This window comes from Acyrthosiphon pisum, chromosome X (assembly GCF_005508785.2).
Source record: "Acyrthosiphon pisum isolate AL4f chromosome X, pea_aphid_22Mar2018_4r6ur, whole genome shotgun sequence".
NCBI classification, from domain to species: domain Eukaryota; kingdom Metazoa; phylum Arthropoda; class Insecta; order Hemiptera; family Aphididae; genus Acyrthosiphon; species Acyrthosiphon pisum.
Window position 1 is genome coordinate 23,007,755 of NC_042493.1, and position 27,217 is coordinate 23,034,971.

The 27,217-nt window shown below is 26.9% G+C and overlaps 3 protein-coding genes across 6 annotated transcripts in view; 1 reads left to right on the forward strand and 2 right to left on the reverse strand.

Moving 5' to 3' along the window:
* LOC100169079 (microcephalin) overlaps window positions 1-7,512 on the reverse strand; it is a 15,436-nt gene extending 7,924 nt beyond the window's left edge. For both annotated transcript variants that reach the window (XM_001950967.4, XM_003244724.3), the window contains exons 1-4: window positions 6,700-7,512; window positions 3,328-3,437; window positions 3,063-3,254; window positions 814-972 (exon numbers count right to left, since the gene is read on the reverse strand). In XM_001950967.4, the coding sequence (XP_001951002.2) occupies window positions 814-972; window positions 3,063-3,254; window positions 3,328-3,437; window positions 6,700-7,234 (996 nt within the window). In that variant the 5' untranslated portion in view covers window positions 7,235-7,512. The remainder of the gene's footprint in view (window positions 1-813; window positions 973-3,062; window positions 3,255-3,327; window positions 3,438-6,699) is intronic.
* A 323-nt stretch (window positions 7,513-7,835) lies between these two features.
* Window positions 7,836-22,168, forward strand: LOC100167004 (endophilin-B1). Of its 3 annotated transcripts, XM_008185235.3 has the most exons (10): window positions 7,836-8,098; window positions 13,458-13,839; window positions 19,167-19,308; window positions 19,379-19,498; window positions 19,554-19,716; window positions 19,788-19,854; window positions 19,920-19,961; window positions 20,107-20,297; window positions 21,059-21,191; window positions 21,377-21,955. In XM_008185235.3, exons 2-10 carry the CDS (start codon window positions 13,774-13,776, stop codon window positions 21,485-21,487), a joined length of 1,035 nt encoding a protein of 344 aa, XP_008183457.1. In that variant the 5' UTR covers window positions 7,836-8,098; window positions 13,458-13,773; the 3' UTR covers window positions 21,488-21,955. The 3 variants fall into 3 exon arrangements, with proteins under 3 accessions (XP_008183457.1, XP_008183458.1, XP_016660164.1); XM_008185236.3 differs by lacking the exon at window positions 19,920-19,961; XM_016804675.2 differs by lacking the exons at window positions 7,836-8,098; window positions 21,377-21,955 and adding an exon at window positions 21,962-22,168 and having other exon boundaries at window positions 13,631-13,839.
* A 2,555-nt stretch (window positions 22,169-24,723) lies between these two features.
* Window positions 24,724-26,692, reverse strand: LOC100168402 (inosine triphosphate pyrophosphatase-like). Its single transcript, NM_001246150.2, is given in 3 exon segments — window positions 24,724-25,470; window positions 26,246-26,396; window positions 26,473-26,692. Coding segments are annotated over 3 exon segments (582 nt in total). The 5' UTR covers window positions 26,575-26,692; the 3' UTR covers window positions 24,724-25,141.
* Between the last annotated feature and the right edge of the window lie 525 nt (window positions 26,693-27,217).

Genomic DNA, 27,217 nt, shown 5'->3' on the forward strand with positions numbered 1-27,217 from the left:
TACAATTTAATTATACTGACGTCCTAACGCCGTAAATCGAAAAAAAAAATGAGATAATACTGTATTACGTTTAATAAAAGTTGTTCCTAAGCAAAAATGCCGTAACTATGATTATTTATCCAAAAATATGTGTTTATAAGAAAACAATATTACGGCAATTGTAATAAAATATAATCGGTGCTTAGCATAAATGCCGTAACCATAGTTTGCTTAGAAAGATTGCCTTAAGTTTTATTTCAAATGCGGAGTTTTTGCTTAGCACTCAAACATGTATAGTCTAAAAAAACTAAAAAATTATATAGATAATATACGGTGTTATTTCTTCAACCGGTTAGTGATCAGTACATTTTGGTATGCTACATAAAAATGCCATAATCAGGATAATTAGGATACCTAGTAAAAAATTCTGAATTATTAATAGCGTACTTAGTATAAGTATGAAAACAATGATATCTTGGTGAAATAAAATTTGAAAATAAAATTGAATAGTTTCATTGCATTTATCAGATATATTTCCATAAGAAACTATGGATTTTACTTTGAAAAATATTATATTTATTTATTTAGAACTACCAAAAACTACTAAACATAAAATGTAATTTTTCTCAAAATTGAATGGATGGAAATTATCGCATTCTTCCTTAGGACGGCAGTATAATTTTATATAATACATTTTCAAATTTAATAAAAATAAAAATTATTGTGCTCATAATATTATACATATTAGTGCACCATTGTGGGTAGATCCAATAGGTTGTAAAAATTAAAATAACATACATCAGTAAATTGTTGTAATGTTGTTGATAGACTTACTTCTTGGTTCACAGTAGTTTTTTGAGGGGTTTCAGTGACAGGACATTTTTCTTCGTTTCCATTATTAAGGTTCATCCCAAGGTTATCACATTTTGATTGAACTAGATTGTCACGTTTGACATTATGTGATCCTAATTTTTTTTTATATTTTGCGTATTTCTGAAAAACAATATATTTTTATTTATTTTCCAAAAGATAATAGGTGGGGGCCCATGACTACACAATTAAAAAGAAAATATTTCAAATATATCGTGAGTATGAATTAATTAGAAATTATTTTAAGTAGGGCTGTTTGATTTTTTTGATTAATTAAAATATTCTCTGATTAACTGTCATTTCATATTATCAATTGTATCATAGAATCGAATAAACCAATTCATATGATATGTGTCACATGGCATCATATACACTCAATTTTTTTTTTTGTTATCTGAGTTAGTCAGGATATTCAAAAATGTTGTTGACGTAATTTATAATTTACATTGAATATTTATTGACACCATTGAGTATTGACCACAATAGCTGTGTTTTTCTTTTTAAGACATTGAACTTTAAGTAAGTTTTGTTTAGAACATTATCACAACATTTGAGTGCGAGACTCCCTCAAATTGTGGCATAAGTCTAAAAAGATATTAGACATTTGGAATAAGAAATATCCTTTAGAATTTAATCCAACGAAGGACAGGGATTTTAAGGCCCACCCAGATTTTAAATTTCTCTCGACCCTCAACAAAGAATTGGCACAAAAAAATAATTTAATAATTTAATCAGGGATACAACTGACGCATTCATTGTTATTAACCATCAATTTTGATTTATATTATTCCACTACCAAAAAGACTAGATTTTTTTTGCTAAAAATAATAATGGCCTATTTTTTTGGCTCATTTTTACGCAACTCACCGAGATTTCCTCTGGTTTAATCTGGGCCTGATTTAGTCTAAAATAATGCATGTTTTTCAAACCAAGATGACCAATCAAAGAGAAACCATGATTTTAACAAAATCATAAAAGATGTAGAAACAAGTGAAGATCAATTTAAAGAAAACAGCATGGGAATTCAGGCGACTCAGATAAACGTCTACCTATAGTGAGATAAATAGAAGAGTCAAAAAAATTAATAATTCCATAAAGTAAAAAACCAATGGTACCTAACATTATATATTATGTAGAATGCATTAAGCTGTGCACATGTCATATAAATTATACAATTTAGTTTATTATTACGTTAATGTAAAATTAGTTATATACAGAGTGTAACAGAAAGAACTGACTAAAAAAAGAAAAATGTATGCTACTTAAACGTAGGACAACAATTGATAAAATTATAGGATTAGTAAATAGTTTTAGAAATATACCCATGTTAGCAAATTTCCAAAAATAATATTTTTAAAAAAGTTATTGCGTTCCAAATTAATTTAATCAAAAAAATAGAGATATTTAAAAAAATTCTAAAAAATAAACTACTTGATTTAGATATATTTTTTTACCATCCAAATTGTTCTTTTAATCAGATTCACAAATTGGCTATTTTGAATTTATTCAAAAAATTTAAAATTTTCGGTATTGAAAAATAAAAATAAATTTTTTTTATTACACATGTAGCGCAAGTGGCTATAAATTATATATCAAAAAAAATTTTAAAATATTGATTAGAATAATAGTTATTCCAAAAGTCAGTTCTATCTGTTACACCCTGTATACTTACAAAAACTATCCTTGATATTAAACTAGGATCAATGTAAGATGTGTTGAATTATATAGTACAATCTATAGTTTTGAAAACCGTCTATTAAGGTATAAACAATGTGTTTCAACGATACAATCACTTAACTGGATTTTGTGTAGACTCATCCTCTAAGGTTGCTATTGAGTAGCTCACAAAAATCAAATAATTTTTAAAATATAAGGGGGGTTTCATAAGGACTTTTATCAATTTAACCAATGTTAACTGAAAACACGGGTGTCCATGTGAATCGGCCATAAGCTGATTCATTAATTGGGTAATTAGGTTATTAGCCATTTTTTTTCATTAATTGTAGGTAGGTACATAATCATAATTGATCAAAAAATAAATAAATAAATAATCAAACTGCCCTAGTTTATATATACAATAATATCTAACATCTTTAAAATATTTTTTAGGTAATATAATGTTTATCTTGCATTACTAAAAATGTTGACAATGACTATTGTAGTGATATTGAAAATTAACTAGCTACATAAATTAAACATTGAAAATTACTTACGGGAATTTTAATATTCCTTGATGGCGTTTTAGTGTATTTTTCCATATCTACAGGCGGATAGTCAGCTGGATCCTGCATCTTTTTAGCTAAATAGCTGTATTCCATCCACCTTGCTGAAACCAGTGGGATGTTACGTTCAACTGCTTTATTATATGTACTACGATAGCCATCACAGAACAACACATGCGTAACCTAAAAAAAATTAAGACAAATTAAATAAAATTATTTATTAATAAATTAATAACTTATCATAGGTAATATTTACTTTTCGATTGAATGTTTTTTCGACTTTAGCACCCATATTAATGAGACGTTCGCTAAAGCTAGAATCACAGCGTTCATTGTCGATTTTATAATCTATAAATGCAACTACTCCTAAATCATAATAAAATTAAAAAATTAAAATTATTTTTAAGCATAAGAAATAAATATTAAAAGTACCTAATATGTTAAAAAACTTTAAAAACATGAAAAAGCAAATAAAAAGCCGTACTTTTTCAAAAAAAAAAACACTAGGTTACCCATTTAGTAAAATTTATACGATTCAGTAAAACTTCCGTTAACGGTCACCTCTATGTAACGGTCAATTTGTTTGGTCCCGTCGAGTGTTATGGGAAAAATACATTAATACTTCTAAATAGCGGGCACTCTAATTAACAGTCAACATTTAAAAGTATATCAAATAGAAAATTATTATTTCGAAATTATTTTTGACAGTTTATCTTAACGAGCTTAATTTATGATTTCGATAAGGCGATAACACTTGTCTGTGACTGTGTATTTTATCATTTATGTTCAGTGTATGTTTAAAACATTTCGAAGTACGTACCTATAATTTCAATTGCGTCCAAACGAAAACATCTAACTTAAGCAGAAAAAATCAAATTGTTAGATTTTTACCAAAAAGAAAACGTGAGTGCACGTACTCTTGCAGATAAATTTGAAATAGGAAGAAGTCAAGCCATCGACTTAATAAAAAATAGAGAAACAATTTTAAAATTATGGAAATCCCACGGTAATGATCAAATGAAACGTATAAAATGTCGTAAAACCGAATCAGTCAATATCAACGAAGTTGTATACGAATGGTCTTGTGCAGCTCTGCTCTTCTAACGGAAATAGTGGACGAATGCCGTATAAAAGTCAAACAATTTATTTTATAAAAGTCTTCCTAACAAAACATTAAGTTTTAAAAATGAAATTTGTACTTCTGGGAAAAAGTCTAAAGAAAGATTGACGGTCATGTTATGCGTTAATTTAATAGGTGAATTTGAAAAGCCACTAATCATAGGTAAATCTAAAAAACCTCGTTGCTTTAAGATTGTGGACATAAAATGTTTAGACCTACTAACACTGGGAAGCAAATAAAAAAGCATGGATGACACGATGTATAATGACTGAGTGGTTTGACGAAAAAATGAAAAAAACAAAAGCGTAAAATTATTTTGTTTTTAGATAATGCAACATCACATCCTGATTTAAAACTACATAACATAAACTTAGTATTTTTACCACCAAATACGACGTCACACTGTCAGCCTCTAGATCAAGGTATAATCCAAAATTTTAAAGTAATTTACCGACAAATGATACTTAGGCGAATATTATCACAGATAGACGTAGTAAAAGATGCTGATGAACTTGCAAAAAGCATTACTGTATTAGAAGCTTTGATGTGGATTAAACAGTCTGTAAAGCAAATAACTGGTAGTTGTGTTACTAAATGTTTTAAAAAATCAGGTTTTATTTTGGAAAATTTGCCTGTAGATTTAGATAACGCAGATCTTGAAAACGAAAAAATTGTTGGTGAACAATTAATTAATATGCTGCCAACTTATATGCAAGGTGAAGAGTTTTTTTTGGTTGACAAAAATCTAAGAACTGAAGAAGATAATACTGATATCAAGTCATTCATAACAACAGATAATGACGAGGAAGAAACACATGAAGAAACTGAAGAAACTGAAGTAACTGAAGAACCTGTATTAAACTATTCTGAGGTTTTAACTCAAATAAAACAATTATCAGCTTTCACTCTTCAAAAAGGTGACGTAAAATGGTTATAATATGTTAATAACCGCAGAAATTTATTTTGAAAAAAATTGTTCAAATAATCAAATGAATCTAAAACAAACAAATATAACTCAATTTTTTTAATTTTAATAATTAAAAGCTTATGAGATTTTTTTTTAATTTTAAACTGTACCTACCTACTTACATTGATTCGTAAATCATAAATACAATTTTTAATACTCATATTCATATGTGTTATTCTAATATTGGTGTTTTATTTTTAAAATTTGTATGACCTCTATATAGCGGTCACCTGGAAGGTCTTGAACTTCTGTTAACGATCACCTCTGTAGGACGGGCACCTCTAAATAGCGGTCATTATTTACAGTCCCTTTGGTGACCGCTATATGGAAGTTCTACTGTATATATATAAACATTTAAAATGTATAGAACTCTTATCTGTATAATGCTATTGATTACAGTCGAGTCTCGACAACTCAAAAGTATTTTCATTCCTCTTGAGATTCTAGTTGTCAAGACTCGACTATATTATAACTAAATAACCAAGGCTGGAAATTAACGAGTTTAAATTTAAAACTAAGTAAATTAACTCTTTACTTTTTTTTTCAAATTTACTTTTAACTTAATAAGATCGAGTGTATATGGAGACATGTCAAAACTAAATACAAAATTAAAACCCGAGGAGCAACAGATTTTTTAGACCAACAATTAAAAGAAGAATGGTGGCGGTCCATTAATATGCAACACGACTTATTAAAAGTTTTCTGGTATGATGTAAAAATAATAATATAATATAATGTATAATAATATATAATGTACCTATAATATATAATGACGTATAGAAATATTATAAAGTACTTGACAGCAATAAACTAATAAATTATTTGGTAATAAATTGTTATTAATATTGTCATTAATCAAATATCAATAATCAGTAAACGTGTTTTGGTAGGTATCATTTTACGGCAGGTAGCATACTACACCAACAAAGTAGCGGTAGGTATCATCTTAGCCGAGTACCGACAAGGATTTGTTTTATAATACATATACTCCGGCCCACGAGAGTCCATACGTAAACCGCGCATTCATATAGTAATACGTGACGTCTGTTTTCTCCCACCATGATGCCATTCCCCCTATTCGGCAACGGGCCGATGCGCAGTGATGGACGCGTTCTGACATATTGACTCTCGTGGGCCGGAGTATAGACTTTATAATAATATATGGAGCATGAAGATAGTTCTCGCGATGAACGTGGGTACCACTGATTATGTTGTTCCGTACCTCTGTACATGTGAATAGACCCCACCAGATTATGCATGGTTAAAAACAAAAACAGCATAAATACATAATTATCATATTATACCTACTAGTTTCATGGGCAATTTCATGAATATTTTAATAAATTCTGTGCTAGTACCTAACTTTTCTAGTTTCTGATTTCAATGTTTTCATTATATTGACTTATCATAATAATACATCACTATAACACAATTTGCCGTCATCGCACCACCTACACCCGTCAGCAATATATGCTCCATCTATTAGTATAAGTTCTATGAATAAATAAAATACTTAATATTAATGAAACATTTCAATTTACCTTCAAAAACTTGTTGAGATTTCTTATCATTATCATTATTCCCAGCATTTATTTTGGACTCATTATTTATACTTGTTTGAGGACTGTCTTGCAAGTGTTGTACTCCACTGACATTAAGGCTGTCAGTTGATACAACTGAAACCTTACTTGATCTCATACTGCCAGCCATACATTCGTACAATTCTTTTCGCGCCTCCTCCATTACTCTAATGAACCTTGGAGTACAAATAAACACTCTTTTAGGTCTTGTTGGGGTATCAAAAAGTTCTTCATTTGGTTTTTTCTTCTTTCTTGGTGTCTTCTTAATCAATTTGTTTTTAGCCCCTTCATTACTGACAGGCTCATCAGGCGGTATAACCTCACCAAATAGATCTTTGTAACCTTCAAGCGATGTTTGGGAATCTTTGGCTTCTTGAAAACCAAAATCTATACACAAATCTAGGTTACGACTTAATGATATTTCATCCGAATCATCATTGTCTAGTTTCCTTTTTTTACGGCCACTGTCTCGTTGCGACGTATTTTTCCGCGACATAATCGTAGTTGTACACAGTTATTAACTAAATAATACTATTGATTAAGTCATGTAACGTTACGTAAATTAACTCGTTATTTTTAATCCGAATTCCAGTCAAATATTTATAATAATATAGGAACTGTTTGCGAACACTGAAGTATGATATTATCTATCTTGTGAAGAATGAACAATAACGTCGGCTCCCGGCGCGGCAACGCGTAAGTAGTAAACAGTTAACACGATTAAAGATAATATACTGGTCGTCCATCGGCGTCTGATGACGTGCATGTGTGGTGACCCACAACAATGTTTCGTAACCGCGGTATCAGCGCGTCAGACGCCGCAAGCTGCGCGCCCCTCCTTTTAATTTTGTATACAGCGCGTACTACAACTGCCTCCACGACGCGACCACCGTCGATCGACGAACTCGCCCACTGTTTTTCGGACGTACGTCGTCACCGACACAACGCGCTCCGTTAGGGCACTATAGATACAGGTATGCTACGCCGCCATTTTGCGACTAATAATGTTATGTGAATTTGAATTTCTCCCCCTTTATTTTATCATTTTATCATTGATAAATGAGTCGCAAAATGGTGGCATAGCATACCCATTCTATGTAGAGCCTTAGTAAAAGTAGTTTAATTTACACAACGATTTTACGATACTATTTCAGAATTTTTGGATGTGAAAACATCTTTTACGTTCAGATGTTTCCGCCTGGGCAGTGAATATTTTCGAGCGTTATCGTTTTTGCGTAACGCTCGATACCTATTATATTATTTAAAGGGGAGGCGATTTTTATATCTGAAGTTCTACTCGTTTTTACATTTTTTTGAAAAACACGGAAAATTATTTAACCACCAACAGTCAATCTTGGAGGTAAGTCAGCATTGGAATTTGTGCCGAGCGCATTTTCTATGGAGGTATTATTTTTCAAATTTTTCGTAAAATACCGAAAACTCTTGCCACTAATAGTCCAATTAGGACTAGGCGTCAACCTTGGAGGCAGGTCGAGATCGGAATTCTTGCCGAATGAGTTTTCAATGGAGGTAATATTTTATTTTCAAATTTTTCGTAAAACAACCAAAATTATTTTGCCACTAACAGTCTAATTCGGACATCTAACTGGCTGTCAACCTTGGAGGTAGATCGAGATCAGAATTCATGCCTAGTATCTTAATTCAAGAATTGAAATATTTTGATTAATTTTTCATATTATTTTCTTATAATAAAATATTGGCAGTTGAGACGAAATCAAATATTAATTAGATTTCATAACCACCACCATATGTACTTATAAATAATAAAATAAATTGCTAACTCATGATGATATAGTTGAATTCAAAATCTAAAATTTTCGTGAGAATTGCGGGTTTTGTCACCAGAACATTTTGCAGGCCCCTGCGGTATTCCTTATTTTCATACTATTTACAACTATCAAAAATAAAAGAATTTCGATTGATTAGATTATCATTTTTTGTCATTATAGTTTATATTATTATAATATGATCAAATGGCTGTAGGTTTCTATAGGTACTGTTCGTGGTACTGTTACTTCATTGGAATGAAATCACAGTACAAACTTTTTAAATTAAAATATCTAAAACCACTAAATAAGCTAAATAAAACACATGTTAATTTCTTTCGCTATATATGGCAAATTATTAATTGTACCTATTAAGAGTTTTTGAGGAGTTATTTTTTGTTTTGAGCTAGGTATGTTTAAAATAGCGGCATACCCTGCGAATAAAGTCTGCGCACGCCTACGTTGCCAAGTTTATAATTTCAAAATATGTTTTATTTTGTTGAAGGATTCAATTAAAACATTTTTTTTAAAATAAAAACTATTCAACATTACAAGTAATAATAGATACAATGTTATATCATAACTACGTTACAATAAGTAAAATTCGTGATTCCGCATGATTTTTGTGAAAACTACGTAATCTTATAACTGTCCGATTATCTTTGATTAATTCAGTACGTATAATGTTTAATGGCCTGGTAGAAATACTTAAGGTTACCTACATAAAAAAGTATATTATCTTAAACGATTGAAATCTTTGTGTTAATCTATACAATATGCATACTTGTTAAATATTTAAATACTTTTGAACAGAAGTATTCGAAATATATTTCAAATACTTATTATTATATTTTGTATTTAAAAATATTAAATACAAAATCCTGTCGAACAAGATTGTTAGTTTGGTTTTTCGACTATGAAGAAATTGCTTATCGTCGACGAGACGATGTAATGATTATAAATATTTAATTATAAATAATCAGACCAGTGGGGGTGGATCTGTAATGGGGAATATGTAACATATTACATATAATAAATGATACATAGCGTCGCCGTTACATCTTATCAATTTTAATCGCCAATACGGTATACCGTATATTTGGCTATTTATATTTTATGGTACCGTAGCACGACGACACCCCGCGTCCCAGTATCACACACTCGTTATACGTAAGTTACTATAGCAGTGGCGTGGCGAAGGGGGTATAGAGGAGCGGCCGTTCCTCCAAAATTTGGGTGGGTGGATGGCTGGGTATTGGGTAATGGGTATTCATTTTTAGCATATAATATACTGTACAGAATATACTATAGAATTAATTAAGTACTGATGTAAAACAAGGGTGGCAAATGGGTACCGCTCTCCTGTTCATTAGATGTCAAATGGGTCATTGTAATGGATGTGTTAAATGTTAATTCAATGATATAAAAATCATTGTACACCAAAACCGAAACTGAACGAAGACGGTCTGCCTATATTACTATAAATATATTTTATAATATTTCTATTAAAGACATTTATACTGACAGTATGTTAAATTTACTTTGTCAAAAACATTAAATTTATTGTACCTACTTTAAAAGTTTTATGTACCTACCCACGAATAATATTTTTAAATTATAAAAAAATAACTAAAAACGTTATTTTTCGTTTAGGTACATATCTAATTTTATTCTAATTTGAACTTAAAATGACTGTGTGAATATATTTTTAGAGATTTAGGTTACAATATCAACTATTTATGAAAATATATGTTTTAATTTTTCAATCATTAACTAAAAAATTTATAATTTTATACATTTTTATTTTTAACTACAATAATTTGCAATTTTTCGTCATTTTCTTTTCATCACTTATATTTGAAAATGTTTTATTCATTTCTAACTGAAAAGTATATTGCAAATTTTCGACACTGATGAATTTCGCCAAAACTCTAACTTCAGACAGTCGTAAAAAATTATTGATCAATAAGTCCTCGAGGACTTTTTTTTATTTTACTATTAACAACTTTTTGAACTGTCCCTATTACATTTTCAAGTTTATTGCTCTACCAAAAATTTTTTACTGACAGCAATTAAAAAACAATTGCTTATAGGTATACAGCTATCAATAGTTCAAAAAGAATCAAAATATTTTGCCAATATTCGGTAAGACAATTTCACGTACCTATGTATACTGTTATTATTTCATTATAAATCAATTTTGATGAAAATTAGCTTTGTGTAAAAATTCTCATTTTAGATTCTGAATGGAGCGATGAATGTATATTGATATTGGTTTTTTTTTTAATTTTAAAACTGTCATCACCTTTTAGGCAGTAAAAATGCTTAGATTTTCTTCAACAGTGTATTTTTTGATAGGAAAATGAATACTTTGGAGTGTGTAATTTCTAAAATATCCTAAACCTAATAGTGTTTGAAAGCGCTGGAAAAAGAAAAGAAAAATTAAGAAAAAACGGGAATTTTTACGCAAAGATGGTTTTTGACAAAATCGATTTTGGTTTTTGGTATTACTCTACAACAAATGACCGTAGCCTACATGTAATTTTTACTGGTTGATCATATTAACATTTTATAGGCACAATAAAATTTTAAAAAAATATTAATTTTGTTTTGAACTGTTTACGGACATTTTCAGTTTCCAATTTTTTTTTCTATGAATGTCAATAAAATTTTATTTGTTGGGTAAAAAAACTTAACGAATAACCATAGATTCTTAAAATGTATATCATATGTTTATTTTATCAATTCCTATACTTGATAAAATTTTCAGAATATTTTAACGTGTTTTGAGCTGTTTACGGCAACTTAAAAATTTTTTTCTAAACATTTCAACAAAATGTTATTTGATAGGCCAAAAAACATCAAAGTTTATTAAAAAGCTTCTGATATATTGCTTAAATAGCAGTGTAAAAATACAAATACACATTTTTTGTTTAAATGTATTTATAGTTAAATTTTTAATTTAATAAATATTTGACAATATTTATCAAATTTAATATTTAAAAATGATTTTCTAATTAAAAAAGTATGTAACCTACTGTAAGGCAGAGCGATATCCACTTACCTACCCACCTTTTTTCCTTATTTTTTTTTAGTTTTTACCAGGTTTTTGAAAATAACTCAATTTTTTTATTTTGTATTTAAATATATATTAGCAAAGGTATTTAAATAAATATTTTAATACTTTTTAACTGAAGTATTTAAATACCTATTTGAAATACTTTTGAAAAGTATTTTTAACAACATTGACAGTATGTCCCAAAAGTCCCGTATCACCCTCTGTATCTCCACGGAAGATCTATATATTTAAATGCTGTTTTTTACAGTAATAAGTATGAAAATTCTGATTGAATAGCATAAGTTTCGTATTTGTTTTTAGACAACTAATTTTTTTTTAATTTCCAAGATGACCGTTTTTTTTTATCGTATTTTTTAAAACAGTTCATAAGAAAAAAAGGTGGGTAAGTGGATATCTCTCTGTTGTACAGTAGGTTACAAGTGGGTCACTGTATAATGGATGGTATTAAATTTGAATTCAATGATATAATAACATAATAATATAATAATATAATATGTTATATTGTATAAGAAAAACGATTCTGAGCGGAGACGGTATGTGAGTCTAGGTATAAGACATATTATAATACTTATCTATGGTATTAAATTGACCAATTGAATAGGTACCTATAATAAATTCCAAATTAATCATATCACAATATCCATTAGGTACCTACTTATAAAGTTATAACGCGTTATACATCAACAACAAACCGTGATATTATCATAGATATAATAAATATATAATAGTATACTTTAGAAGTTTCAAGTACCCACGAATAATATTATACAATCATAACAAAATAACTAAAATAGTTATTCTACGTTTTTTTAATATTATGTAATTTCGTCCAAATTTGAACAATGACTATAAAAATAAACTGTGCTTATGAATTTTTTAGATTTTTTCGTAACAGAATTAACTATTTACATGTAATCTTGTTATACATTTTCAATCCTTAGATATAAAAGTTGAATATTTTATAAATTTTTAACTACAAAATAATTATTAAATCTTAAATTTGATAATTTTTGTCAAAATTCGATCTTTAAATGCTTATAAAAAAAAATTGTGCCTACGTATTTTTAATATTTTTTTACTGCTATTGTAGCAATATATCAGGAGCCTTGTATCAAATTTTTACACTTTTTGCCCCAACAGATAAAACTTAAATGATATTTATAGAAAAAAAAACTAAAAAAATTGAAAACAATGTCCGTAAACAGCTCAAAAAGTGTCAAATTATTTTCAAAATGTTATAGTGTATAGAAAATAAAAATATAAACATACGGTAAAATTTTCATGTATCTACAGTTATTCGTTTTTGAATTACTACGAAAAAACAAAATCCGCTACGTGAGAAATGGAGTGAATATCCACTCTATGGAAATTCTTAACATTTGGGAGGATAGGTTAACCTAATTAGCAGGCTAGGTACATAGGCCACATTTATACATTTTTTGCTTAAAATAAAATATTAAACAGTACAATAGTTTGTTAAAACTTATATTATACAGGAATCATGGATTACATTAGGATTAGTCATAACGTATGGTCTCAACTCTTAAATTTTGATTGAGTTAGATATTATATTATATTATATTATATTATAATTTTTAATTATACCTCATTAAATGAGCTCAGTTTACGTGTTCCTATCTATCCTATTAAATTGTAATTTGCAGTAAGTATTAATTGTTTTCAATTTATAATTTAATGTTCACTCGTATGATAAGGTGTTAAATAATGCCAATGCAGGAGTTCGATAATTTTTTAAAATACGAAAAATAATTATTGTACCTATGCGTCATATTGCAACAGTAGTTGTACAGTAGATTAAAAATTAAAATATTGATCACTATTATTTGTTATAGCTGACGTCTGCGCGCCAGTGCGACATTGTACCACTGTACTATCTAGTAATAATTACGCTGTTGCTATCACTCCGTTTGGTCGTAACAATTCCTTCGGAAAAATGTATGACCACTAACCGAGACGATGAGATAACGACCACCTACACGGAGGGCACGAATACAACGACTATCATCAGAGATCTCCGTGTTCGAAAATTCTCAATAGTTTTTTTCATCTCCAGTAAAACATACTAATTACGCATCGATCTGACAGGCAACAGCTCAGTCAACCAGTCGTCCATATTGTCATCCCGTTACATTCATTGTCGTGCTCGTTATGGACATGGAAAACGTAAAACAGATATTCAGAGACGCTGGCACCGCCATCAGCAGAGCCGTACAAGTAAATTATAATAATAACTTAATTGATCTTTCGTACAATTGTACCTCGTACTTCTTAGATATATGTAGACGTTTGAGGCTAGACAGGCTTACAAAAAATATTTGATGATCGTATGGTATGTTTTGTAGTAAACAGCTGCTGCGCCACCATTTGATGATTAAACTTGTTGTTAAACTGTTAGTTTTGGGATCTAAAATCTAAATTAATAATTTAGGAACTAGGTTTGTTAACATATGAAACCATAATTACTTAACATTTAATATTTATAATTCTTTTCAAATTTTTATTCTAATTTCTAACTATTATTTTCTTTACTTTTATCAAAATAATTATTTCTACAGATTAAAAGATTAACCAACCAATTTAAATATATAGGTACTTAGATATTTTCTAACATTAAACATTTAAGTAACTAATTCACAACTAGTATACTATCTAGTTTTGTTTTCATTAATTATATTCCTACTAAGAATACTTTTAATTTGTAATCACAATAATTTTATTTACAATTACCTAGGTAAATTAATAGCTGTGTTTTTTTAATTTTAATATAAGTATGTAACCAAACATATTTGATATATAGATTTAACTCAATCAAAAGTACTAAATAAAAGAATCATCTGAAAATTGTTAATAAACAAATCAAATTGTGTACATCACAATTTATCAAACTCTTTTTTTTTGAAGAGTACTTAATATACCTGAAAAATGAAAATAATATTGAACTACCGTGCTTACATATATTATTATACTTAAATTTATTTTATAATCACAAGTATAATAATGAGCTTAACATATTATCAGTCGCAGACTGGACTTATGACACAATTTCATATTTAAGTAGGTATTTACAACCGCGACCTCTGTCACAATGTACTATAATATAATATAATTTATACAATATTATCTCGATTATTACTTATAAGTTATGATGTAAATAAAATGTGGTACCCATGGCCAGACCTTGACATAGAATTTGGTGCCACTGTTAACACCCCTTTGAAAAAAAGATGTATCTGCGTAAAAATTGAGGCTTTCGGTCTGCCACTAATTATTAATATTTTTCCCTTTAACTAAAATGCACTTTTTAAGTGTAAATCCATATTCATTAAATGTGGCCTATGTCCTCTACTGATTACTGTAAATTGTCCCAAATACGATACTCTAGAATCTAGATAAAAAAAAAATGGAAAGGATCATCATCACAATAAATATTATTTGATTTATTTGATACTAATAATAATATAAATAACAATTGTACATATTAAATGCTTGTGTTATGATAATTTTGTAGTTCCTTATAAAATAAATTTTCATGCATTTAAAATAACGTATTCATTTTTGATAAGCAAAAAAAGAAACGTTATTTGGTCAAGTGGTAGGTACATGACAATTTTCAAACTGTGTAGATGGTACGGGTTTTAAAAAGGTTGAAACCCACTGCTCTAGGTACAATACCTATTTATATCTGGTTTCAATTTTTGTATAATATAATATAAACATTTTATAGGTGCATTTGACATGTCAATTATGACAATTCTTTTTTCTATAAATGTCGATTATATCATTTTTCACTCGGTAAAAAAACTTAAAATGTAATTAAATGTTACTAACAAGTTTTTATTACTGGAATTAAATATAAAAAAAGTTGAGTGTTTTTCCACAAGTAGTTAAAGTCCAGTTTTTAACAAAATCAAAAATATTTGTAAATTATTTTTTATGAAAAAATGTCTAAAAGTTCAAATTATAGATCTAAGTTAATAAAAAGTTCCTCATGTTTGTCTCTTATTTCTTAACCGTTAAACAATTAGTTAAATAAATTACATTAAAAAATATATATAAAAATAAAAAATGTTATGAAATATACTTAGATTGTCTTTGGTTAAGTACCTATTGATTTTACCTCGGATTTTACAATGATTTATGTTTTTTTCATTATTTGTGTGTGATCATCTTGTAGGGTAAAACAAATACTTCAATTTTCTACTTCAGCACCTTTCCTAGTAGGACAGTGAATCTAGTTGCTACTAAAAGTAAAAAATTCATAGTAGTTTTCTTAAGCATTAGGAAAAACAAATAAAAATTAAAGAAAACGGGGAATTTCACATAAAACCAGTTTTTGACAAAATCGTTTTAGGTTAGTTGATGTAATTTAAAAACCAACAACCGTAGATATTTTAAAATTTCAAAAATGTTTATATAACAATTTTCCATAGATATTGAAATTTTCAAAATATTTTGACTGACTATTTATAGACATAAGAAAAATAATTCGCTCAGTTATAATACTATAAAATGTAATACAATATTCTACTAAATTAAAAAAAAATGTCCGCGTAAATCATACTATAATTTTTTATGAAGTTAAGATGTTCAAAAATTCATCAAAATCATGAAATTTATAAAATTATTTTGAGTTAGAAGTTCATTAAAAAAATGTCCATACATAATATCTAAGGTTTGATATTTTCACACAAGTTTTTCTACTAACAAAAAAAAAGTTTACCGTAAAGTCAAATTAATATTGTACAAGCAATGAATATTTATCCGTAAATTAATAAATTATTCTACAATGATTTTTTTTATTTTGTCGTTTTTCTTCAAAAACTACTGACTGTAAGTACATTTCTGATCAAATTTTAAAAATCATTTGACTTGTTTTCAGTTCTTTACTTATTTATAGATATTTGTAATTTGGTCAAAAAGATTTAAAATTTTTTTTACAAGTATTAAATATTCAAATGCTGACAAATTTGATCAAAATCTCGACAATTTTCAAATTTTTTTGTAGTTAAAAATTATAATAGAACAATTTTTATAGCTAAGGATTGAAAATTTAAAAGAATACACAATTATATTTTATATACCTTTCAAGTTCATATTTGGACAACATTACATATTAAAAGCAATAATAACGGTTTTAATTATTTTGTTGTGATTAAAAATATTATTAGTGGGTATATGAAACTTTTAGAGTGTATTCTTATATTTTATATACACAATGAAATTTTCAAATGTAATTTTTTTGATAAAAATGAATTTACATTTTTTTTTATATAAGCATTAAAAATTTAAACTTTGACAAATTCAAAAATGTCAAGAATATCTTGTAGTTGAAATTGTATAAATTGTTCAATTTTTGTTGGTCAAGATTGAAAATTTAGAAATATGTATATGTTTAAAAATGTATAAACAGTCTTTTTTATGGATATTTTAAGTTAAAATCTAAACTAAATTTGATATTTAAACAGAAAATAATAATTTTAGTTATTTTGTTGTTATTTAATAAAATTATTCATGAGTGTCCTTGTTATTATAATTCTACAAATTATAATTAACACAATGGCAACAAAATATGTATGGACAAAATTAATTCTACCTACTTGTATTATTAATGTCTAATAGTAAAAAAAATACTTAAATAACAATAATATTGTAAAATATACCTAGTAGTTAGTAATATAGGCTGACTGATTGTTCAGCGAATTATTTTTTGTGTACAATGTGTACATTTTATATAAATGAATTCAAATTTAACACATCCCACACGACACCTAATGTATACCAGAATAGTACCTACTTGCCCGTTTTTTTTTTGTTTTACATCTATAATTTTGATAATGTTGATCAATGATAGTTAAATAATTTTTCTTCCAAAAATAATATGTGTAAAATTTTACTTTGTCCGTTTAACATTTTCATATTCAAAGCCAGTGCCGCAATTACAATTTTGAGGCTCCGGTTCAAAAATTTTTCGAAGGCCCTTTTGTTTTAACTGTAGTGTTGGCGGAAATAGGGGGAAGCTTAGCCACCAAATATACCATTAGGCCTCCCCCCCCCCCAAAAAAAAAAAATATAAATTTATTTTAGTTGTGTGGCACATTGATGTATACAATTTTAGTCCTCCCTGAAATTTTAATGGATTTCTACTTATCTACTGTAGACAGTGGCAGCAGTATTCAGGCATTTTGAGAGTTCATGTATCCAACAAAAATGTCCTACCCACTTGTCATTTTTCTTTGGTAATTGCAACTTATGTAATAAAAAATGTCTAACTACACTTGACTATAATATTTAAATGATATATCATTATAATATTATAATTATATCTTAAATATTAGATTAAAAAATAGTAAATACTAATAACAAAATAAATCCACTAATTATATAGGTACATTTATTACATTTTATTAAATGGCATAAGTACATATTTTTATCTTGGGAATTAAATATTTAAATTAGTCTGTGAATGCCATGACAGATAAAATTGGTAAAATTGAAGATAGATACATATAAATGAATCCTTAAAGTACATTTAAATAAGTCACTGTTATGGATGGTGTTAAAATTGAATTCAATGATATAAAATCACTGTATATGAAAAACAATTCTGTGCGAAGACAGTCAGTCAGCCTATGATATTAGTATATTACTAAGTATATTTGATGATATTATTGTGAATTAAGTAATTTATATATAACCAATTTACGTAGAACCTTGTTTTAAATTTTTAATCCTTAGCTATAAAAGTTGAACATTTTATACATTTTTAACTACAAAATAATTATGAAATTTGAAATTTAATACATTTTGTAAAAATTCAAACTTTAAATGCTTATAAAAAAAAAAATGTGCCTTTGTATTTATAATATTTTTCAACTGCTATTTAAGCAATATATCAGAGGCCTTGTATAAAATGTTGACGCCTTTTGACACAACAAAAATAATATAATTGATATTTATAGAAAAAAAAAACTAAAAACATTTAAATCTAAACTTGTCCGTCAATAGCATAAAACAAGTCAAAATATTTTGAAATTTTTATCAAGTATGGGGAATTGATTAAATAAACATATGATATGAATCTCAAGTGGCTAGGGTTATTCTTTTTTGAATTACAATAAAATAATAAAATGGCTTCATAAGAAATCGAGTGAATATCCAATATTGTAAGAATATGAACTTCAAATGCTCATAAAAATTTAATTTGACTTTTTTAGACATTTTTTTTTTTTTGTTGATAAAGGTAAATAACCTTATAAGGAATTTCGTATTACATTTCAAAATCTTAGATTTAAAAAGAAATTTTTTATGATTTTCTAACACAAAATAATTTGTTCATTTTCGTGATTTTTAAGTATTTTGTCAATATTTGAACTTTAAATGTTTATAAATAAAAAATGTAACTAAGAATTTTTAATATTTTTCAAATATCTTAGATTATATTATATTTCTTCTGACATCAATTTTTTAACATGTTGTAAATATCTAGACTATTATTTAGCAGTATTAATGAACAAACTTTTTAAATTGGTCATGTTATGTAGTTTACTGAAGAAAAATTGGGTAAAGCGGAGAAAACAGAACAAGATCCAAATTTTGAGCAATTAGTCACTTTTTGTGATAACACTAAACAGAACACCGAAACTATATTGAAGAACATGGAATTTATTTTGAATTCTAATCCTGGTAGTTTTTTTTAAATCTTGAATTATAATCAATTATGCTTTTTTTTACTTACAAATTTTATATATTTTAGGCATGAGAGTGGAAAATCTTTTTTTCTTGGATAAGAAAAAATCTGGACTCAGCAGCTCAGAATATTTAGGAATTGCCATGACGGAAGCTGGGAACGATTTTGGACCAGATACGGCTTATGGTAAAGTAATTTTTTTAATTAATATAATATTTTCTCAATATTTGATGAACTTTAGGTAGTGCACTTATAAAAGTTGGAAATATACAGCAAACACTGGGACTCAATCAAAGAGAATTCATCAAATCAGCCAATGACTGTTTTGTGAACCCAATGAATAAATATTTAGAAACTGACATGAAGACTGTTGTTAAGGAACGTTCACTATTAGAAAAAAGAAGGCAAATTTACATAATTAATAATTATTTCGCTTGAATGCCTGTTAAGTTGACTAATTTTATATAATATGTAGACTTGACTTAGATGCTTGCAAAACTCGAGTGCGCAAGACCAGAATGCTTGCAACTACTAAAGTTAAGGTATATATTATTAATAAATAAATAAATAAATATTGTTAAATGGATATTTAAATATTTTTATGCAGCAAGATGACTCTGGTCCTACTATGGAAGAGTTAATAGATAAGGTAAAACAAGGAATACATTTTTAGCGGATTGTGTTTACTTTTTAATTTTTTATGTTTGCTATGTAGTATGCTGATATTATTTATTCATATAACTTTATTTTTTCTAGTTTTTTTCTAATTTCTAATGTTCTTATTGTTGTCTTAGGCTGAACATGATCTCAAGGTAGCTCAAGAAGAGTATAATCGTCAGGCAGAAATTACCAAACTATTGATGGAAGGTGTTCCCAGTGCTCACCCTCAACATTTGCAGCACTTATTAGACTTTGTTGATACACAAGCAGCTTTTTATTTAAAATGTCATGAGTCTTTAATGAGCCTTCAATCAGATCTTTCTGGGTAGGTTTAAAAAAATCAAGTGATTCACAATTTATTTAGATTAATCTCAACTTACTCTTAGCAAATTATAGAACAAATTTTAAAAGTAGTATTAAAGACTTAATTTATAATGATTAAATTTATAAAAATCTTTAAAAAAAATAAACAGATATTTTATTTAACATTATGAATAGATAAGTTATTAAAACATTTGAACTTGTTTTACTGTATCGTGATTTTTTCTCATTGTTTTATTTGACATTTTGGTACACAAGTAGCTGACATATTTAGAATATAGCCATGTAAGAAAACATTTGTTTTGTTATTTTGAAATCAATTGAAATTCAATCTTAAAATTAGATTTAAATGTATGGTTAAATTTAATTTTTGCTTTTCTCATATATTATCAATCATATTAGACAACATCTTATTTAATGGATTCCTTATATATTACTTATTGTAAAACTGTAGACTTGATGTATCTATACTACGGCCCATGAGAGTCCATACGTAAAAACACATGGACTTTTTGGGACAAATTTGATTTATATTTATTTAATTAACTATTATTATTTCATAAATATTAAATTACAACCATGAGTGTCACATTTGCAAACAAAATATTTATAAAATAAATGAAAATGAACTAAACATTTTTTTTATAACAATGATCCATTTAACATTATAGGTTGATTTTTATTAGGTACAATATAATATACAATAAATAAATATATAGTATATATTTTATAATAAATTATAATAGCCATCATTTTCATTTTTAGATTTCCATCAGACCAAGACAATGTTGCAACATTATCTCCTGATACTCCTGCATTGGGACGTATACAACAAGCAAAAGTTATAACTAGTCAAGAACCACGAGATGCCCATGATTTAAGATTAAGTGCAGGAGAAGTAAGTTACTTAAGCCTATAAATACTAGTATTCATTATTTACCCGTGTTGTGTTAATAATAATAGTTTGATAGTTAAGTTAATTTACAATAATACCAAAAATGTAATTAACTTTATTACTCGATTACATATTTACTGTTTTCAATTGGTAATATATATGTATAATTGTTTTTTTTCTTTTAACAGATCATTAGTATTGATGTAAATTCCGACATCGGTTCAAACTATTTTATTGGTAAAAAAATTCAAAAAGGAAAAGTTTATAAAAGCAATGTTAGACTTTTAAATCAAGGTTAAATTGCTTCTTTAACACTTCATTTACATTCCCTATAGAACAATTTTTTATTACTTTTAATTTTCTTTCTATATCTTTCCAAACTTTTTGCTTACATACTCTTTCTCATTTATTAAACTTAAAACAATTTACTTAAAAATCATAATCTAGCATATTAGGAACATTATTTTACTATAAAATTGGTATGTATTACATACTAATATATGTTTTTGATTTGTTCAATTTTATTATTTCTATGTGTTAATGAACATTTGTGAACTCAATCAATTGATCTGATGTTTATTGTTGCAACAAATTGTATGTGTATTTGTTTATATTGTACAATTTTAATTGAAAATAACATTGTAATTATTTTTAATTTTGACAGTTAATATTTCATTACTAGTGAACTGTAATAATTTCCACAAAACTTTTGGCTCAGCACTTCAATTTATAATGTACAATAATATTGTTCTCATCATTACTATTTTTTTCAGAATACCAAGAATTACAATATGTAACAAAACATTACCTATAATATAAAGATAAATTACAGGGAGAAATAATTTATTATTAAAGGTAACTTAAATTTCTGAAAAATGTTTAAACTTTAAGTATAAAGGAGTATCTCTTATTATGTTCGTTCAAAAAGTAAAATTTAATAATAATATTATAAACAAATCATATAATTGTTCCATTTATTATGTTCATTGTATAGAATGAAATTAAAACTTGCCAAATTATAGGTATGATGAACCTTCAATAAAATTAAATATATCAATTATTTACATTTATATTCACAAACTAAATAATATTATAAGTGTGTGTATGTAATGAATATTTAAATGATAAACTTGAACAAAAACATTAGTATAATATATTATATTACATTACTAGTTAATGATAGATCTTAAATTTTCAATATAGTCTTGATGCCAAAGAACTAATTATAAGTGTTTAAATAAACAAAAATTTGTAAATGTTAACAGTTTCAATGGACAAAAGTAGCTTTTACTATTGTTTATAAATTAACATAACTTTTTAAACTATACAGCCTTGTTATTTTAATTATATTTCTATAAGAAATTAATTGTTTTTTATTTATTGCAATTTAGCTAAATTAAATGTATGGGAATTTCATTTTGAACATTTGTATTATTTACTCTATTATTGTGGATCCTTTCAAATTCTTTTCAATCCAAACTAGGGTTAACTCAAACTTAAAAAAGTTATCCAAAATTATTCATTAAATGGTTAGTTATCTCACGAAGGTTATAAGTTTGGAAAATACATGACCTCTTGATCAAAATTAAATATTAGTAGTTTTTATCCGTATAGTAAAAACTATATATGAGATACTGAAATATCAATGTACAAAAGTATCTAATATTTCCTTCTCATAGGTAATATGACGTGAAATTAAAATTCACAAAATTATATTTGAAAATTTTGGCTGGGTTCAGACATAACATCCCAAGTTTTTTTGTACTACAAAATACATGTACATATTTGTAAAATATTCATAAATATTAATTTGCGTTAATTTTTAACGGGATTAAATAGTTCAGAATGAACCAACTAAATTTTTGAGGCGCCTTGAATAAAGTTGTCAAACATTTTCCAAAGTAAAATTGATTGTAAAATGAAAATGCACGTATACAACTCAAAATATTTTGAACATTTTTGTAGAAAAGTGAAAGTATAGAAAATCATAAAATGAATTTAATTTCAAGTACCCAAGGTTAGTTTTTGAATTACAACAAAATAAGAAAATCGCTCCATGGGAAATCTAGTAAGATTCTCATAAACATTGAATTTGGCTTTCCGGTAGATATATTTTATTTATTTTTGATAAAGGTAGTAAAACTTATAAGGAATATTGTATTGGATGTGGACATTTTAGATATGAAAAGAAAAATTTTTATAAATTTTTAACTGAAAATAAATTTTAAATTGTTTTGGTTTTTTAAAAATGTTATAAAAATTCGACATTCACTCATATAGAATTTTTGTGGATTTACACTAAACTTTTTTTTTTAATTTCCACTAAGAACACCTTATAAGGAACCTTAGTTTACATTTTTAAGATTTTTGACCCATTGAAAATTTTTTTATTCACATTATTTAAAAAAAAAAAACTAATAATAATTGTAAATGTCATATGCCTATAAATACCTCAAATGAGTCAATCAATTTATTTTGAAAATTGTATTGCGTATAAAATATTCCAATATAACCATTCAGTGAAGATTGCATGTATCTATGGTAATTTTTTTAAAAATTACACGAAAAACAAAATTTTTTTGCGTACAATTTTGCATTTTTCCTTATTTTTTTTTTCCAGGTGCTCTTTAAAACTACTGGGAATTATTTTATTGTGTATAGGAAATGCTTATATAAACAACCAGTAAAAATATCAAGTATCTACAGTGATTTGTTATAGAGTTCCACTAAAAACCTAAGTCCATTTTGTCAAGTCTTAATTTTTTTTTGTTTTTCTTGGCGCTTTTGAACACTAATGGGATAATGACCTCTCTTTGCACCAACTAGAGTCACTTTTCCATCGCAAAAGATACGGAAGTTGAAAATCAAAGTATAATTTCAAACTTCTTATCGTGCAGACATACAAAAAAAACACATCATTGTAAAATTAATACATTCTATGCTCCGCTCGGAACATAAAATGTTCTACTTCTCATTCCAATATTCTTCTTTTGAAGTATCACTTAGTATATAAAAAAATTTACAAATCTTTAAAATCTAAGATTATCATGAACATCTGAAACACCTTTGAAAGTAATAATTAAATCGCCATTATAAGAAATATCTGCATATTTTTTTTTTTGGTAAAAATTAAAAAAAAATTAATTGATGGAAGCATAGATAATATATACGAGATATATATTATGTACAGTATATTATAGTATATATATTATAATATTGAATAACAACTTTAAATTACACAATGAAAAATATCATTTTAGTTTATACAATAATAACAAAAAAATAAATAATATTTGAATATTTTGAATTCAAAATTTAGCAGATTGATAAAAATTCTTTTATTTATCATAAACTACACTTACAACCGCATAATATAACCATTTTAGATCATAGTATAGCATGTATAGTATAGTATATATTAAGGTATAAGGATGTATATATTATATATGGATTGAAGATAATATTTATCATCAAAAAAATTGAAAAGTTTATACTCACGAAGGTAGAATTAAAAAATACCGAATACCATTGTAAATTAAATAGTTCAATAATTTAAATAAAATTTATTTATCAATAATATTATTACATACTTCCTAAGTTCCACGTGGATTTACTCTAACTAATAAGTACTAAATACTAATTTAATTAGCCGTGTTAAATAAATTCTCTATGTTTCATTATCAATTATAGTAAGAAAAATCACCTATAAATTTGTATCTCCAATTTTTCTTCACAACAGTGTATCATTTTATTTAATATTAAACATTATACGTTATACATTCTTCAAGCCAATTTATGATAAAAAGTATTTCATCTTCATCTTTATACAATAAATATATATTTTACTAAACCATTTTAAATGAAAAACATGTAAATAGAAATGATGAAACATAAATGCATTTTTACTAATGTAAAAATTATTGATTTAAAACAAAAAATAAACTTGAAACATTTTATACAATTACATTTTGGTCGAGAAACTCTTTTAATTTATACATTGCCTTCATCCTATGTGATATTAAGTTCTTTTCTTCTTTAGGCATTTCTGCATATGTTATCTCATATCCATCTGGCCTAAAACAAGAGTCCCATCCAAAAGTTTCAATTGCGGTTGGCTCTATAATCGTACCATTAGTTTCGCCACTAAAAATATTCACTTCACCCTGTTCATTAACATAAGCAACGGTACATACAGCCATAGCGGTTTTATCTTCAAATCCTTTGAGCATACGATATAAACCGATAGGACCAGTCGCTTTTAGAAACCATTTGATATATGGACCTAGGAAAAATAAAGTGTGATATCAACTATATATAAAGATTACAAACAAAGTTCAAAATCTAGATGATTAACAAATCAAATTAAAATAATATAAATTACAATGCCATACCTCTAAATATATTTATTTAAAATTTAAAAAAAAGTTAAAATGTTTTTTAAAAATTAATATAGAAATGACCAACCCTATCCTCCAAAAACTAGATTTATTAAAAATTGCGGTAATCTCAATACAAATATCAAAACCCATCTTTTGATGATTTTTTTTATAAGTGGAGTTTTTAACAATTAATAGGATGGAATAAATCAAATGTCATTTATCTCATACCTACTTTTTAAGTAACCTACTTACATAATGTAATATTTTTAGGTTAAAATTGGAATTGACTCATAAATAGGAGTGCTTATATTTTTATTACACAATAGTCACTATGTAATCAAATAAACATACTGATTAAAAAAAAAATTGAGCAATAATTTTTCAAACCGTTTCAGATTAAGTACCTATCTTAAACTACATTTAGGGGGGGAAAATGATCAATTAGTATATGTTCCAAAACGGTAAGTTAAAATGATCCATAATATACAATCATATTTGACCTTAATTATATAAAAACTCGTATTGAGACAATTATAATAGGTAGGTATTTAAATATTAAGGTTGAGAATTAGTAAAATCATTAGAATAGTAAAAAGTATTACTTATAGGGGAAAAAACCTGTAAAATAATTTTAGTTAACCATCAAGACAAACTCCTAAATACAAGTAACTAATCTACCTGGTAGGCCACCCATAGCGTTGAAGCACAGACTAGTATCTTCTACAATACAAGGACCCTTTATAATTTCAAAAGCCGCCTGCGCTTTCATTTTGCATATTTCATCCCGTTCCCCTTGATGTTCAGGCAAATCGATGTTCTTATTAGACAGCTGCAATCAAACAAATAAACAGGTCCCAAAACAGTAACAAGCGAGGTAACGAATATTTTATAAGTTTATAACTCACATCAAAAGGAACGGAATCTTTGTAAAAGTTTTTAAACATTTGCATCACTTCTTCCAACTTTTTCACGTTGCCGGTAACGAACACAATATTTTTTTTCGACATGTCAAACGATAACGGTGAAATCAAACAAGGATATTTATTTATCTCATAAATTCGATGACTTTTGAAACGAGGTGACGCCTCGGTTTACAATAGTAATTATTAACAACCGTAATCACTCAAATTTAGCGGCTCCGTGATTGCAAACTGCCGCCGTGGGAGCGAAACGTTCTGTGGTTGAGAGTGCAAAACGTTTCGTGCTTTTGTTGATTTCAATAAAATACCCGAGTTACAAAAAATAATATAATACTACTCATCCATATTTCATGTTCCATCTCTCTATTTTTTTTGAAGTTAAACTTCTTTACGCAGGGTAGTGAGGAAAAAAAAGCGAACGGGCGGCCGTACGAACACGAACACGAACACGGACATTTTCTTTTTATATCCTGTATACAAATTTTCTACCCGAAGGAGTGCTTCGATTTCAACATATAGTACCTTATCTTTTAGCAAATTGGATCAAGATGGTACCTACTTTAAAGAGGTCATTTTCCGTTTTTCTCAATAGTTATTTAATGCCACGGAAAAAACCACCGAAAAATTACAAAAAACCGCTCAAAATGAGATTTTAATTTCTAACGCTTTGTTTATCACCATAGAAACGAATAAAAAATTATAATATTATAATATTAATTCAACTTACATG

Excerpts from the sequence above, each read along its gene's own strand:
- LOC100167004 (XM_008185235.3), top strand. The coding sequence starts at position 13,774 with ATGGACATGGAAAACGTAAAACAGATATTCAGAGACGCTGGCACCGCC. Across the intron at positions 13,840-19,166 it reads CCATCAGCAGAGCCGTACAA|TTTACTGAAGAAAAATTGGG; the intron begins GTAAATTATAAT and ends CATGTTATGTAG. Across the intron at positions 19,717-19,787 it reads TCACTATTAGAAAAAAGAAG|ACTTGACTTAGATGCTTGCA; the intron begins GCAAATTTACAT and ends TATAATATGTAG.